General features: G+C 40.3%; 1 protein-coding gene across 6 annotated transcripts in view; it reads right to left on the reverse strand.

Annotated features, from left to right (window-relative positions):
* Nucleotides 1-14,122, reverse strand: part of SMARCA2 (SWI/SNF related BAF chromatin remodeling complex subunit ATPase 2) — a 176,040-nt gene that overhangs the window by 132,069 nt on the left and 29,849 nt on the right. For all 6 annotated transcript variants that reach the window (XM_082403619.1, XM_082403620.1, XM_082403616.1 and 3 more), the window contains exons 5-8: nt 11,884-12,139; nt 4,983-5,109; nt 2,824-2,997; nt 1,533-1,706 (exon numbers count right to left, since the gene is read on the reverse strand). In XM_082403619.1, the coding sequence (XP_082259745.1) occupies nt 1,533-1,706; nt 2,824-2,997; nt 4,983-5,109; nt 11,884-12,139 (731 nt within the window). The remainder of the gene's footprint in view (nt 1-1,532; nt 1,707-2,823; nt 2,998-4,982; nt 5,110-11,883; nt 12,140-14,122) is intronic.

The following is a 14,122-nucleotide window of genomic DNA, read 5'->3' on the forward strand; positions in this document are numbered from 1 at the left end:
ACCTCCTGTTAAGCAACATTATGAGCTTACATGGAATAAAAACTGATGCCCTCTGGGTCATTTCCAGAGAAATCTTTTTATACATCCCAATAAAAGGACATCTCAAAGATATCTTCCTCACGTGATGCAGGATAAAAGGGACAGACTGCAAAATCTTTAAGAGGCAGCTGCTTACAGAGAAGCTTAGGTTTTTCAGTCCAGGGGTGTCCCTCCAGCATTTGCCCGAGTGACAGCAGCCTTGTCACTCCGTCTGGCTGCTGTCTGCCCCGTGGATGAGCATGAACCTCAAATGCTATTATAACTGTAATTGCTTTTGGTTATGGTTGATCTCACTTGAAGAAAGAATGATAAAAAAAAAAACTTCAGTGTCTCTGTTATCTGTATATTCCATCATTTAATTGCGAAAATTAATGATTTGCAAATGCCTAATCATTAGTGTCAAGCCAATCTGTTACTGAAGTTCTAATACAGTTTCACTTCAGTTGAATCAGACAAATTTGACTGCTCCCTGCTCAAACTACTATAAAATGGTCTCCCCAGTTAGTTAGCCATCTCTTAGTCCCCTCCCTCCCAAAAAACGAGAGGGAGGCAGGAGAAGGTGGTAAGATTTAGTAGACCCCGGACACAGAGCCTTTTAAAATATGGTGTTCACTCTCCGAAATCCAAAAAACTTAATGACAAAAAAACGCAAACCATAATACCAGCCAGGAAGACTATGTCATTTGGAATTTTCCAGGGACATAAATATGGGTTGAGGCTAATGATTTTATCTTCATCCAATACCCAGGCATTACATCCCAGATAGAATCTGCAGGTCTCCTATCAATATACATTACACACACTTTTCTAAAATCCACGGTGTGCTCTGAGGTCCGATTCCAAAAATAAATGGCCAATAAACTCAAATACCAGTGATATAAACCAATTCCTTCTGTGTTTATATATCCATTAAAAAGTAACACTGGAAATGAAATGACCCATGAATAGCCTTTGACAATAACACAGCTATAATCAAAAAGGCAACTTTTCAAAATTAACTTAAAAATCACTTTTTAAACTGTTAGAGAAAAATTTCTGCCAGAATTTTGAAGCACCAGCGGCTTCAAAAAAAGAGAACTTCTTAGATTCCAAGACACAACTTCATGAGATATTCATTCAAAACAACTTGTGTCATTAGTCTCAAAGAGGCAACACTTTAAAAAGAACTGCCGTTTCTGTCCTTCCAGGTCTGGTGATCAAAACTCCTGCAAAATATAGTTACCTGCCCTTATGTAAAAAGCTATCATCGGAATAACAGTGCCACCCTAGGACATGGAAACACTATACTCATCAGTGGTGACCCAAGATTTGTGGCACTGCACTGTCTAGGAAAGGGAAGATATTTTTACTCCATCCCTGTGAAGTTCAAAGGAATGGATTAGTATATTTGATAAGCAGCTTTTACTCTCTCCTACTACAGCATGTTTAACATTCTCAGTGCAGATGGCTGTGAGGGGAGCATTTTCCTGGGTTCCTGTAGGCAGGCCCCTTACCATCAATCTCCGCATTCTCTCCTTTTCGATCCGCTCGGTCTCCTTCTTCTGTTCCCTTTCAGTGTTGGCGTGCCAAGTGGCCACTGCTTTGGAAAGCTTCTGGATCTTCCCGGCCACAGACCGATGGTACTCCTTAAAATCTTTTGCATGTTGCAAAATACTGTTCAGGTATTCCTAAGGGATCCAAAGCGGGGAGAAGAGAAGGCTTAAAATTCAGTTCCCGATGTCGTTTGAGGTTTCAACATAGTCCAGGGAAACTCTGTGCATTGAACAGCCATGGGGGACTAGAATCTATTTTGGGACAGGTGCCCTGGTGTGTCTCCAGAGCTGAGGTGTGGGCTACGTGGTGGTGGGAAAGATGACCTCTCAAAGTTTGTCTTGGTGCCAGCCGGTGGAAGAGAAGCCTCCCCGGCCTTGAGGGTGTGGCCACGTGAAAATGGAAAGATCAAAGGTTCAGAGAGACCTACAAAACAGTGATGATAGAATTTACAGCAAATCACTCCCAGATAAACCTCAGGGAGACGGGTGTTTCCAGTGAGAAGCGTGTTACAAAAGTAGCGTTTCTTCTGCTCTCACTTAAATACCTTAGAATTGTCCCTCAAAAAAAGTTTTATAGGAAGCTAAAATTGCCATACATCTTTTGTATCCACTTTTTAAATAAAGAAGGGGAAACTTATAACCTTATTTACGCTTAAGTCCAACACTTTTCAAAACAAAACTTAAATCAAGGCACTAAATGAAGCACAGAAAAACAAATAAAATTCACAGGATTACAACACGAGATCAAATCCTACATCAAAATATGTCCAAATCCCTAGAAAGGAATGTTTTAAAATATCTGCCCCTGTGAAACCTTCAGCTGGGCCCTTGAAAAGCCCAGGATACTATATTTATATCCGGGATAAAAATAACTGTTTGCCCTCTTCTTTCCAAGTTCCCTCTTCCCCAGGACTTTGTTCTAGGAAACCCGCTTGTGCCTACCCAGTCGGCAGTATCCCATGGGGTGATGAATATGACACCTGATTGGAATTCAGAAAGCAGGGTCCCCCCCCCACCCCCTTATCCTGTACTGACCGTTCGCGTGTCCTTGCGGAGGTCACCTACCACTCTGGCTGGGCCTAGGCTTCCTCATCTATGAAATGGTGTGGTTGGACTACGTAAGCTCCCAGGATCCTCTCCGTGATGTCCCCACTGCCCACAGCTGTCCATTTTTCAGTGGTTCTGACTCCGCCCACTTTCTCGGTTAGCATCTCTGTCGACGGCGGGGCACCCAGAGCCCAGGCCCAAGTACCTGGTGCTTCTGCCGACGCTTCCTCTCCTGCTCGATCTTCTGCTGCTTCTCCAGCTTCTCCGTCATGCGGGCTTCCCTCAGGGTCTGGCGCTTGCTCCGTTTGTATGCTTTGGAGTTGAGGGCCGTCTCCAGGGTCGTGTCCCGTCGCATGCAAGCCACTACCTCCTGTCTCAGCTGTCAAGAGGGGAGCAGTTAGAACACCTCCCCAGACGGAGGCCAGACCCCCGTCGTCCCCTGCCCTCCATTTAGTGGAGCCGAATGGTGACTCCCTGAGTTTCTCCATCACAGTTGGCCTTTTAGTAAACAAAGGGACTACATCATGCTGAATGTATATGGTATTTTCAAAGACGCTCTAAGTTTTCTTTCCAAAAAATTCAGAGAGGAAGCAAGTACGGCACTGTTAACAGTAAAGAAAATAAATCAGTAAGTAAGTAGAGGATGTCTTGGCTTTTAAATAAATTGATTCACTCTATTTAATTATCCTAATGATATTAATTAGATCATAAGCTTTTTACATTTTTTTACTTCATTTTAAGTGCCATGCTAACTTTCTCTTTGTGCTTAAAGATTAACGTGAACAATGCTGGGCAAAAAAGAATAGAAGAATTACTTCCTGCTCATGTGAAGTAGCTGCAGATATGCAAACAGTGCTAATTCATCATCTCATATAAAAGATGGGAAATACTAGTTTGGGCTTCCTCCCACTCCTAACAATGATATTCTTTGCAAGATACTTAATTTTTTTTTTTTACTGTATTATGGACTTCTTTTAGATCAGAAATACAGTATTTCATTCATATTGTATGTTACGTGGTGGTAAAAGGTGGGGGGGGTGGAAACATGCACTGAAATAGCAATTCGACTGAATCTGAAATCAGCATCCATTACAGCTAATTTCATTGGAAAACTTCACAGGTAACAGATTTTTCAATAATATGAAGCAAAAATCAGAAACCAATCAGAATCCAGCATAGTGAAGCTAATTTGAATATAATCTTATTCCTGAAAATACTCATTTAACAAAATTTTATTAAACAGCTTATCAAGGCATTTTATGAAGTTACCTGTAAGAAAGAAGCAAATGGAGCGCAGAAAGTTTTTTTTTTTTTTTTCCTTTCTTTTTTTGTTTTTAATTTAAGCTCTAATCTACTCTCACAAACCTACAGTCAAGTAGCCGCCAGCCACCATGACGCCCCTCTTGTAATATTATAACCAACAAGGCAAAACGTATTTCCAAGTTCATATGACAATAGCAAGAGGGTTGGCCTTGTGATTTTACTCACATCCTCCAATAGACCAAGTCATGTAATTCAGTACTTCCAAACTACTTTCAGTCATTAATTATTCATTTTGCATGCCCCGAGACCTTCACCAAACAAGCCCGTCTGAGTGGCGAGGAAGCATTCCTTTTCCCCTTTGGCTAAATGCCGCTGTGTGACGACCAGGGGACCTGAAGCTTTGGAGTACAGAAGGCAAAACTCGCCAAAGTGAAAATTAGCTCTACTTCATTCCACTAGTCTCCTACTGATTTAGCAATTATAAAATAGATCGCTATGCTAGCCTTTCTTAATCAGTGACTACTAAGACCATAGCAAGAACAAGAGATACAAATTCACTGATTAGTCAGATATGGGGGTCTGATGTGATGAAATGCTCCAAAAGTAGGTGTTGACGAATAATCAACAGTTACAAACCAGTTTTATGTATTTCTATAAACAATGAGCTATTAATTTAGTTGAGTGGCTTTCATATTTGTTAAAATGATTTTCATAGTCACGGCTAGGATTTTACATTTCTCTTTACAAAGAAGCTCTGATCTATCACCTTCCTGTTTTTCTTTGAAACCATAAAGGCAAACATGAGCTATCCCATCTGTTCTCAAGGTTTCATCTACAGTAACAAAATGCCATAACTCTGACTTTGGAAACCATAATATGGAAGAAAAAAATGTCTCTGATGTACAGAAGAGAAAAATAGAATAATAAGCAGTTAGTCTTCATTACTTTTAGCTCTGTGCTGCTGGTCGAAAAGATACAGTCTTTTACTAAGTTTATATCTTTATAACAATATTGAACAGACTTAAGGAAACACACAGATCACACTCTGGAACAATTATATTTATTTCCTGCACCTCAGATGTGCTGGGGAAAAGGTATTACCTGACGCTGGAAATTGAGTAACCGAAGTGCTTTCAGTTCCACAGTTGCTTTGGTTCGTAAATCTGGTGGCAAAGAGCCAGGGAGATTTTCCAGTTCCTGTATCCTATGGGCTATGCGAGCCTGAAGTCTAACGGAGATAATAAAATGGGGGAGGGGGAAGGTGGAAATATACATTACAGTCTGGTCTTAAATGATAGACAACAACCTTAGGTTTAAGTTCACCTTCCAGATACTGACGGCCGATTTCTGATACCCAACTAGATTATCTGATGTTAAACAGAGAAAAGCTACCTTTGCATTAATGCAGACAGGTGCTATATTACTTAACACTTTGGCCTTCTTCACAACCTCTCTCTAACAGCCAGGAAGGAGGGCTCAGAATACATCCAGGAGGAAAGTCAAGCCCCATGGCTCCCTCCGAAGAGAGAGAGAAAATGAGACAGGAAAATCTGACTTGCTCCCGAACGCCTGGCCAACCAGAGTACAGAGCTGAGACAACGGAGTTCTCTTTCTAACTTCTAGTTCTGTCCTAAGGCAACGGGGCCATTTGCCCTCCTTGCCAAGATGCTGACGATGACAGCCAGTAAAGCTGAGTGAACAAGAGCAGTTTTAGGTGCTGAGGCCACAGAAACCAGCCAACCCAAAACATTCAGAGAGAGAGAGAGCGGGCTACCAGCCACAACCATTTCCTCTGCAAGCAGTGCTTGCTTGAGAAAAGAAAAGGCAAATTAAGCATTTAAAAAAATCAGGTTTGGAGCAGCAGTAAATAGCAAACAGTTTTTTAAAACTAAGAGTTTCCAGAAAAGGACTGCCGAGGAGTCTTATTCTGGACATCATCAAAAAATAGAACTATAGGTACTTCCTCACAATAGAGGCAGAAGAGAAAATAAAAGACTTCCTACTTTATTCATTTGGGATACTATTACTGTTAGTCATAGAAACTGGTTTTAGGGTTCACCTGGATCCTATTCTTACAAATAATTACATGCTATCTAAATCTATTTTTAGAATGACCTCCCCCCAAATTTGGGGCAAAACTGTCTTGGAATAGATTTCGACAAAGAAAGAACAGTAAAAGGTAGTAAGTTAAACTAAACTAATAGTAGCTACACTAAGTTAGGTGCATTTAAAGCACAATCTAATTGTCTCTCTCTCTCTCTCTCTCACACACACACACACACATGCACACACACACACACACACACACACACACCCCTCTACAAGGTAAATGCACCATTTTATTGAAGAGAAAACTGAAGTTGTTCAGAGATATTAAGAAACATGTGGACTTCATAGAGCCAGTAAAGGAGAGAGCCGAGGCTGGAACCCTCACTGGCCTGACACAAACACCACTGCAACGATACTGCAGATAAGTAAAATATACTTTCTAACTGCAAACTCCCTTGGAACTCAACTATAAAAATTGATAATTAAAGATTCTGTTAAAAATTAATATTATGCTTTTTTCAACCTTTATGATGCTGTCTGTTGATATGAAAAAGTAAAACCTTCTGTGACTTAGATGTTGCAAAATATCTTAATAGTTCATATAGCCCAAATATCAAAATGAGGGCATTTTAAAAAACTTAACAGTTGTTTGCTTTGGTAGAGAAAGAAAATATCATCTTTTTCAAAACTTTAAAAATGATAGTAAGGGTAATGCATCATTTTTCACTGACTTCATTGACAATAATATTCTGATAGATTCCTCTTTTATTTGGTATATACGTGTTATTAATTCTGATATACTAAATGATTTATCATCATAATGTGTTATTACTAATATTATTGTTATTGTGTGTTATTTCAACTATGCATACCAACACAAACAATAGTACTTTTAAGTGGTTTAACCATGCAACAGACTAAAAATGTGTTAGCTCAAGCAACAGCAACAAACGTTCATCAATTTATTCTCTTGATCAAATTATTCAGACTCTCCCAGCTTTCTTCCACATTCCTTTTACTATTGATACTCATGGGATTCTCACAGCAGTTTAAAATTTTTCTCTGTATGAAACAAACCTTTACTTTCTTTATCCAATTCAATTTCTTAAATACGCACATAACCAAAAATTCCCAAATACAGCAACAGGTGATGGATCTTAACAATTAGGATATTAAGAGAAAAATCTATTACATATTTTTCTCAAATACATAATTTAAAGGGAAAAAAACTAAACCAAAACAATTTTACTTGTGTAGCGTTAAGGCCATACTAAAGGAAATTTAGATACTACAGCAGGGTGAGATATGGTTATTCTGCTTCCTTGGTTCTAGATTTATTGCAGACCCTTTTCATTTGACTATCCCAGAACTCAAACTATCCCTTGGTATTGTGTTTTACGCTGTTTGACAAAGTGGGTCAGGTGCTACATAAGAGGAATGGCTGCTTTTTCCTTAATCATCTAAAGGACTATGGAACTAGGCCTAAATAAATAATCTTAGGACAACTGGCCTGACCGTGTAGAGACTAAATCACACTGAACTGGGAGGGGGGGAGTTGGAGAGCGGAGAGGAGAAGTTGGGAGGTGGGGAGGTGCGGAGTGGGGTAGATGGAGCCTTGGCTGACTTGGGCATGGGAGGGGGTGAGGGGTTGGGAGGGGTGCACTTCTTCCTGAAATGACTGCTTCCCCAAAGGGCCTAGTAATTTGTCAGTGAATTTCAGATTCCCCAGCACAAAAGAATCTTTCTTTTATGAAAGGGAGGCAAGAAGTTCAAAGTGCAAACGTGCAAACTATAGGAGAAGAGGAAGGGGAGATTCCAAAGTAAAATTGTATGCATTCGATTCAGCACACAGTGTGTGTGTGTGGGGAGTAGCAAAGGTACAGGAGGGGCTTCTTTTTACGTACAGAATTTTATCTGCGTGTGTGTGGTGGTTAATAGAAATCTTCGTTTTAAATAATGCGCCTCTCCAGACAATTTCATCTTCCCATCAGTGGGATTCAGCAGGTAGCCCGATAAGGAGATTCAGGATTCTAAACTTCCCGAAACAACAACAGATGTAATACTGCATAACTGCGGGAGACTCATTTAGGGTCCTCACGGGTACAGAAAATTGAAGCAGAATTAGGTCGCTCAGGTTTTTCATACGGATTGAACAGTAAATCAAGAGGGCTTACTGTTCTGACAAGAAAAAGAGTTCCATTAAAGGCGACAGATATTTGTTCAGGTCCAGAGGAGAAGTTTATGATTCCTGTAGGAGAGTTATTTGAACAGAAAATGACACTGGTACATTTTGTTCCTTCCAGGAACTGAGTGACACTCTTTAAAAAAGAGAGAGAGGGAGACTGACTTTTGGCAACTCTGCTGATGAAGTGGCTCTTGGTGATTTCTAAGAAGGAATTCTCAGGGTTGTAATGGAGACCAGGGCAGGACAAAAAACACGGTAACGGACTATGCTGGCTTCCTGAGGCAAGGAGGCTATATTACTGTTTTCATACTAAATTCTGACTTGACACCAAAGAGGGCTCACATAATTCAAAGATGCTCTTCTGACATAAACTCCTTTCAATGTGAAATATATTTCTTTCTCACGCAAACATCTGTGTAATTTACATGCTAACATGATAATTCGGGGAGCACTTCTGACCAACCCTCTAACCCTTGATGGAAGAACTGAAGTTAGGCATGTTGACAGGGCAAAAAAAGCATGCCAAAACACCCAAAAAAAAAAAAAAAAAAAGTCACTGACACTTACTACAGAGAAAAGCAGTACAGTTCCATCATGAGAAAAAGATGGCCTAAAAGAAAGGATCCAATTTAAATGAGAACAAAATATTTTTAACTGAAGAGCTTGTATAGCACTGAGGCAAAGTGTTCATATGCAGAAACTTATTTATGCTATTACTGAAAAAAGAAGATCAATTTGTCAAAATTCTGATTTTATGAGGAACAAGGAAAAGCAGCCAAGTGACTTAAAAGTAAAAAAAATTAAGATTCTGACAATTTCCTTTCAATTTTCATAGACAAGGTAAGTGATATTACAACAGTCAAAGAAACGAACATCTGTTAAAGAATTTCTGACAGGTGATTTTTGCTCAAACCAAGTTTATGAAATTATAAAAGAGACTTTTTTTTAAAGACCTTGCTCAAATCCTCAATCAGGAGACAAAGATACACTGGACTCTTCCTATCAGGGCTAAAGGGTAGTAAGCCGTTCTCTCAAAGAGGGGCAGAAGGAGAAGAGTTTTTTAGCTGTCTTTGACAAGTGCCTAAGGGACTTAATCTAACCCTTTTTAAGGGATAAATATAACTAATCTCTGCAGTTGGACAATTTACCTTCATATAGGCAGAAGCCAGCTACTGCTCTATAACTGAAGAAGACAAAAGATGCCCCTACAAAACCCTGCCAGTGTAAACCTAAGCTTCTTCTCAAGATGGCCATGGGAAACTTCAGGCCAAAAGACCCACCAGCTTTTTGAACCCAGGCTTGCCAAATCAATCACTTCAAAAGCCAGGCGGCTTAACAAAAGAGGAGACATTGGGGCTTCCCTGGTGGCGCAGTGGTTAAGAATCTGCCTGCCAATGCAGGGGACACGGGTTCGAGCCCTGGTCTGGGAAGATTCCACATGCAACGGAGCGACTAAGCCCGTGCGCCACAACTACTGAGCCTGCGCGTCTGGAGCCTGTGCTCCACAACGGGAGAGGCCGCGACGGTGAGAGGCCCGCGCCCCGCGATGAAGAGTGGCCCCCGCTCGCCGCAACTGGAGAAAGCCCTCGCACAGAAGCGAAGACCCAACACAGCCAAAAATAAATATAAATAAATAAATAAATTTATTAAAGAAAAAAAAAAGAGGAGACATTTATCAAGTAATAATAATAATATAAAAAATAGACATTCCACCACCTTCTGCAATGCTTATAATTTAAAAGATACTGATAGATACTTTTTTTTTAATTGACACAGGTGTGGAGGACAAAAGCTTTCCACACACTGAAATAGGCTAAATAGTACCAATTAATACTGAATACTTTGGGAGACCATCCATTAAGATCATTTTCAAAAAAAGTGCTAAAATGAGCTCATTACAAGAAAGGCCTGCAAATACAATTCTGGTAAAAACGAAAAAAGAAGGTTTAGGAGTCAGTAAGCGTGTACACGCACACACACACACCCACAACATAGGATGAATAAGGGGGAAAAAATCCGGATGTATTTCTAGATATAGTGTCTGTGTTACGAGGGTAGTTCATGTGATTTAACAAATAGGACTGGTAGCTCTGTACCTTCAAGGTGGGAAAAAAAACGTTAGCTTTTAGGAAGTCAGAATTTCAGAGTAACCAAACGATACCACTCTATCCCATTTACTGTCTTTAAAAAAAAAAAGACTTTTGATTTTTTTATTCAATAGCAACATAAAGAAAGGACTGCATTATGAATACAGTTTTTCTGCCCCAAATGAGTACACAGTGCTAATATTTGACTTTTATACCACACTGCGATTATTCACCCAACAGAATCTGCCTATCAACACTGAAATATCAATTGATGATGAGTATCTAGCTCTCTAGGGGCACGTGAAAAGCTGAAAACAGAAACATAAAAGCTCTTAATTGAGGATTAGTAATAGCAGTGAGAATAAAGTTATACTCTTCATCCAAAAAGCGACACACGTTTAATGGCAAGTTACTCTGATTTCTTTCAAAGTAACTCTTAAAGCTGGTAACTTAGTATTTTAATATAATAACAGATAAGTCACGTGTTTTCCAATAAAGAGTAAGGTAATGTTTTTAAAGGGCTCCTAGACATTATTTACTAACATCCCCTATAATTTTTAAGCCCTAATTGTCTTTTAAATTAAATCATACTTGGGGAATAATAATAATAGCTAATATGTATTGAAAGTCCTTGTATCATTTTATCTTCTCCCTACAAAAGATACTTTAATACCCTCTTTTAACATAGGAGGAAACTGAGTCACAGAAAAGCGATGTAACTTGAGGAAGGCAACACAGCTAGTTAGTGACAGAGCATGCTTTCTGGCTAACTCCCAAAACCGTGATCTTAGTTTCATCTTATCTTGACTCAGTACTTACTGGACTCTCTTTTTGGTTGACATTAACCATGTATGTCAAGGATCTGCTAACTACAGCCTGCGAGCCAAACCCTGCCCATAGCCTGTTCTCGTAAATCAAGTTTTACTGGAACACAGCCAACAGGCTGCTTTCACACCATCAGGGCAGAGCTGAGTAGTTATGACAGAAACTCTAGGGCCCTTTACAGAAAAGGTTTGCCAATCCCTGATTTAGATAAATGTGCCAAATCAGGTGAAAATGAAGTTTTTGGAGTAAGAGTTTAAATAAGGACCCCATGTGAATACACTTACATAGGGCCTAGCCCAAAAGCTAGACCAAGCCACAGACCAACAAATGCACGAACTCAATCAAAGAAGACATTATATCATGCTACTGAAGTACCGCTTTAGTATCACTAGATGTGTCATTAACCTGAAGGTTAGGCCAACAGAACACTCAACATCTGAGCCGCTCACAGTCACCATTCAAGGACAAACTGATAAACCAGAAGGAAACTGCATAATCTAAGTGTGGGCTGATGGCTTTCTTGGATCTTTAGGAATTCTGGGCTGGACTTTTGATCTTGGCATATCATAGGGGTGGATAAAAGTTTTCTGACTGAATGAGTGAAAAGCACAGTCCTGGGAACCTAGAACCCCCAGAAGAGGGTCCTTACTCCCCACCCCAGTGGCAAAGAAACTCTTCTCTTGAGACTTTGTTCTAAAATCATTCTCAAGCCTGAGTCTTAGCCTCTGCAATTTCCCTTAGGCCTTTCCCTGGCCCCATAGAAAAGAATGACCACAACACCAGGAGACACCGGACCCCCTAGGCTGGGTGGTACCTGCCAGAACACAGCATCTTACCCCCGGGGCAGGTGCATTACCTGTACTCCCGCTCCTGCAGAATCTCCACGGGGTCCAGGCCCTGCGGTTTCTGGACGGGGCTGATCCGGCTCTGCTTCTGCTGCAGCTGCAGGATGGGCGAGGGCTGCCCCGGGGCCGGCTGCGGCACCGAGGGCCCGGGCACCGCGGCCGCGGGCGGCGGCGCTGCTGCAGGGGGCGCGGGCGAGGGCCGGCCGCTGGGCGCGGGCACCGGCAGCTTCTGCGGGGGGCTCGGGCCGCTCAGCTCCGGCCCCGGGCCTGTGGGACAAGAGCGACATGGGCAGCTCGGGAGGAAAGGCACCCCTTGGCCATACCCGGCCTGCCCGCTGCCCCCTGGGAGCCCGGCGATGGGGACAAGTAAAGGTCTCACGAGAAGAAAACAGGAGGGAAGGGAGGAAGATGAGGAAGGCGGGAGGGGAAAGGAAAGGGGAAAAAGAAAGGAAAAAGAAAAAAAAAAAGAAGCTGGCATCTATCCCAAAGGGAAATGGCCCAAAAATGACTCTTAGGTAATAAACTGATTAAGCAATGGACAGCCAGCTTTTAGTGTAGGTCTACAGCGGGGTTTTTAAAAATAATTCCAGGTGCATTCAGGGTTCTGAAAAAGCAAGGGAGTCACCCACCAGTCGGATGCAATTTGGGTGTGGTCCCAAAATCACGTTTCGCAAACTACACCACAAGCCCCCTCCATCCCAGCGTGGAAGAGCCCTGCTGTTAGAACCCACGCTTTACAGATACAGGCAGCAGCTTGCCGGTCCTCTGACATGAGCTAAAAGGGGCACGCATTTTCCCTTAATGACCTATAAACTGTATTTCAGGCTTCATCAGTGCATCTAGGGAACTTTAATTTTTTACTACATATTAGAAAATATTTCTGAAAACATTCAGTGCAGGGGGAAAAAAGAATCTGCTCATTCCACCTAAGAAAACTTAGCAAATATTAACATTCAAGAGAGCATTTTTCTCATGTTATCAGAATAAAGGGATACGCAATCATTAAGCTTATCAAAATGCACTTAAGCTAATTTAAAGCAATTTCCCACATTAAACTTCAGGAGTTTAAATTGAATGCTAGGTCTGGACCTAAAATAAGAAGTGTTCCATCTCTCCTCTTAGGTGAATTTTTACTTACTTCAAAGTTATAAATAAAATTAGTGATGCTACCAGAGGGGTTAGTAAATTTAAAAAAAAAAAAAAATCTCAGTAAGCAGATGTTAAAACCTCTCATGGGCATTCTTCCAAGTGTTTTCTATATCTTTCCGGAGAAATATTAAAATTATTAAATGGAAAAAAAAAAAAAAAATTATTAAATGGTAACAAAACTAATCATCTCTACACTTCAGAGCGACTTAATAATTAACCATACAAAGACATACATTATGAAAAAGTAGACACATTTATTCAATTTCCAGCAAACACCAGTTAGAAGTGGGCTTAAATGACAATGCAAGGATAGCAAACATTCTGACAGGAGGAATGGGAAGAGTTAGAAGAAAGTGCTTAGGAAACTACAGTGTGTGTAAGCGTGAGTATATGTGTCTGTGTGCATGTGTGTGTGTAGTGTTGTTGGTCTTTTGTTCACTTCCTTCTGAAATCAGGTAAAACTTTCCCAAAGACCTAGGGCTAGTTAAGACTTCTTGAGGTAATCTGTAGCCCTTGCTATAGGATTGATGAAAAGTTCTGGAGGGAAAAATGCATTTCTGTTTTTTCTGTTTTAGGCACTGTAGATGTACTATTATAATAAATAGATTCTTTTCAGCTAAGTACATTCTGATTTTTTTTCTGAATGGGAGGTCTTTTACATAATGCATAGCTTTTCATAATATTTCAGATTTAGTTTCTTTCATCCATATGTAAGAAACCAATTTCTAAACATTAAATCTTAAGGTTGTTAAGCATTGGAATGAGATATGGAGGGACATTTTTGATTATATTTTCCCTCGAGGTCTTTAAAACAGGGTAGATATTTTTTATCTGGGTTGCTTGAGCCAAAAGAGAGGAGATAGAGATTTCTAACAATTACTTTAATTCTCTGTGATTCTATGAATTACCCTAATAAGCTCAAGAAACTGGTAGTTAAAAATATTTGAAGAATTGGTATGAGCATACCAAATAATACATTTAATACACTGAAGCTCTTTAATAAAAAGAAAATCCGGGTCTTACTGATAAGATTAATATCATACTAATTACCCTAAATTCAGTTCTCAAAGTGTTTTTCCTCCTTTCAAAGTTTAAATAAGT

Source organism: Balaenoptera borealis (genome assembly GCF_965194805.1).
Source record: "Balaenoptera borealis genome assembly, chromosome: 8".
Lineage (NCBI taxonomy): Eukaryota > Metazoa > Chordata > Mammalia > Artiodactyla > Balaenopteridae > Balaenoptera > Balaenoptera borealis.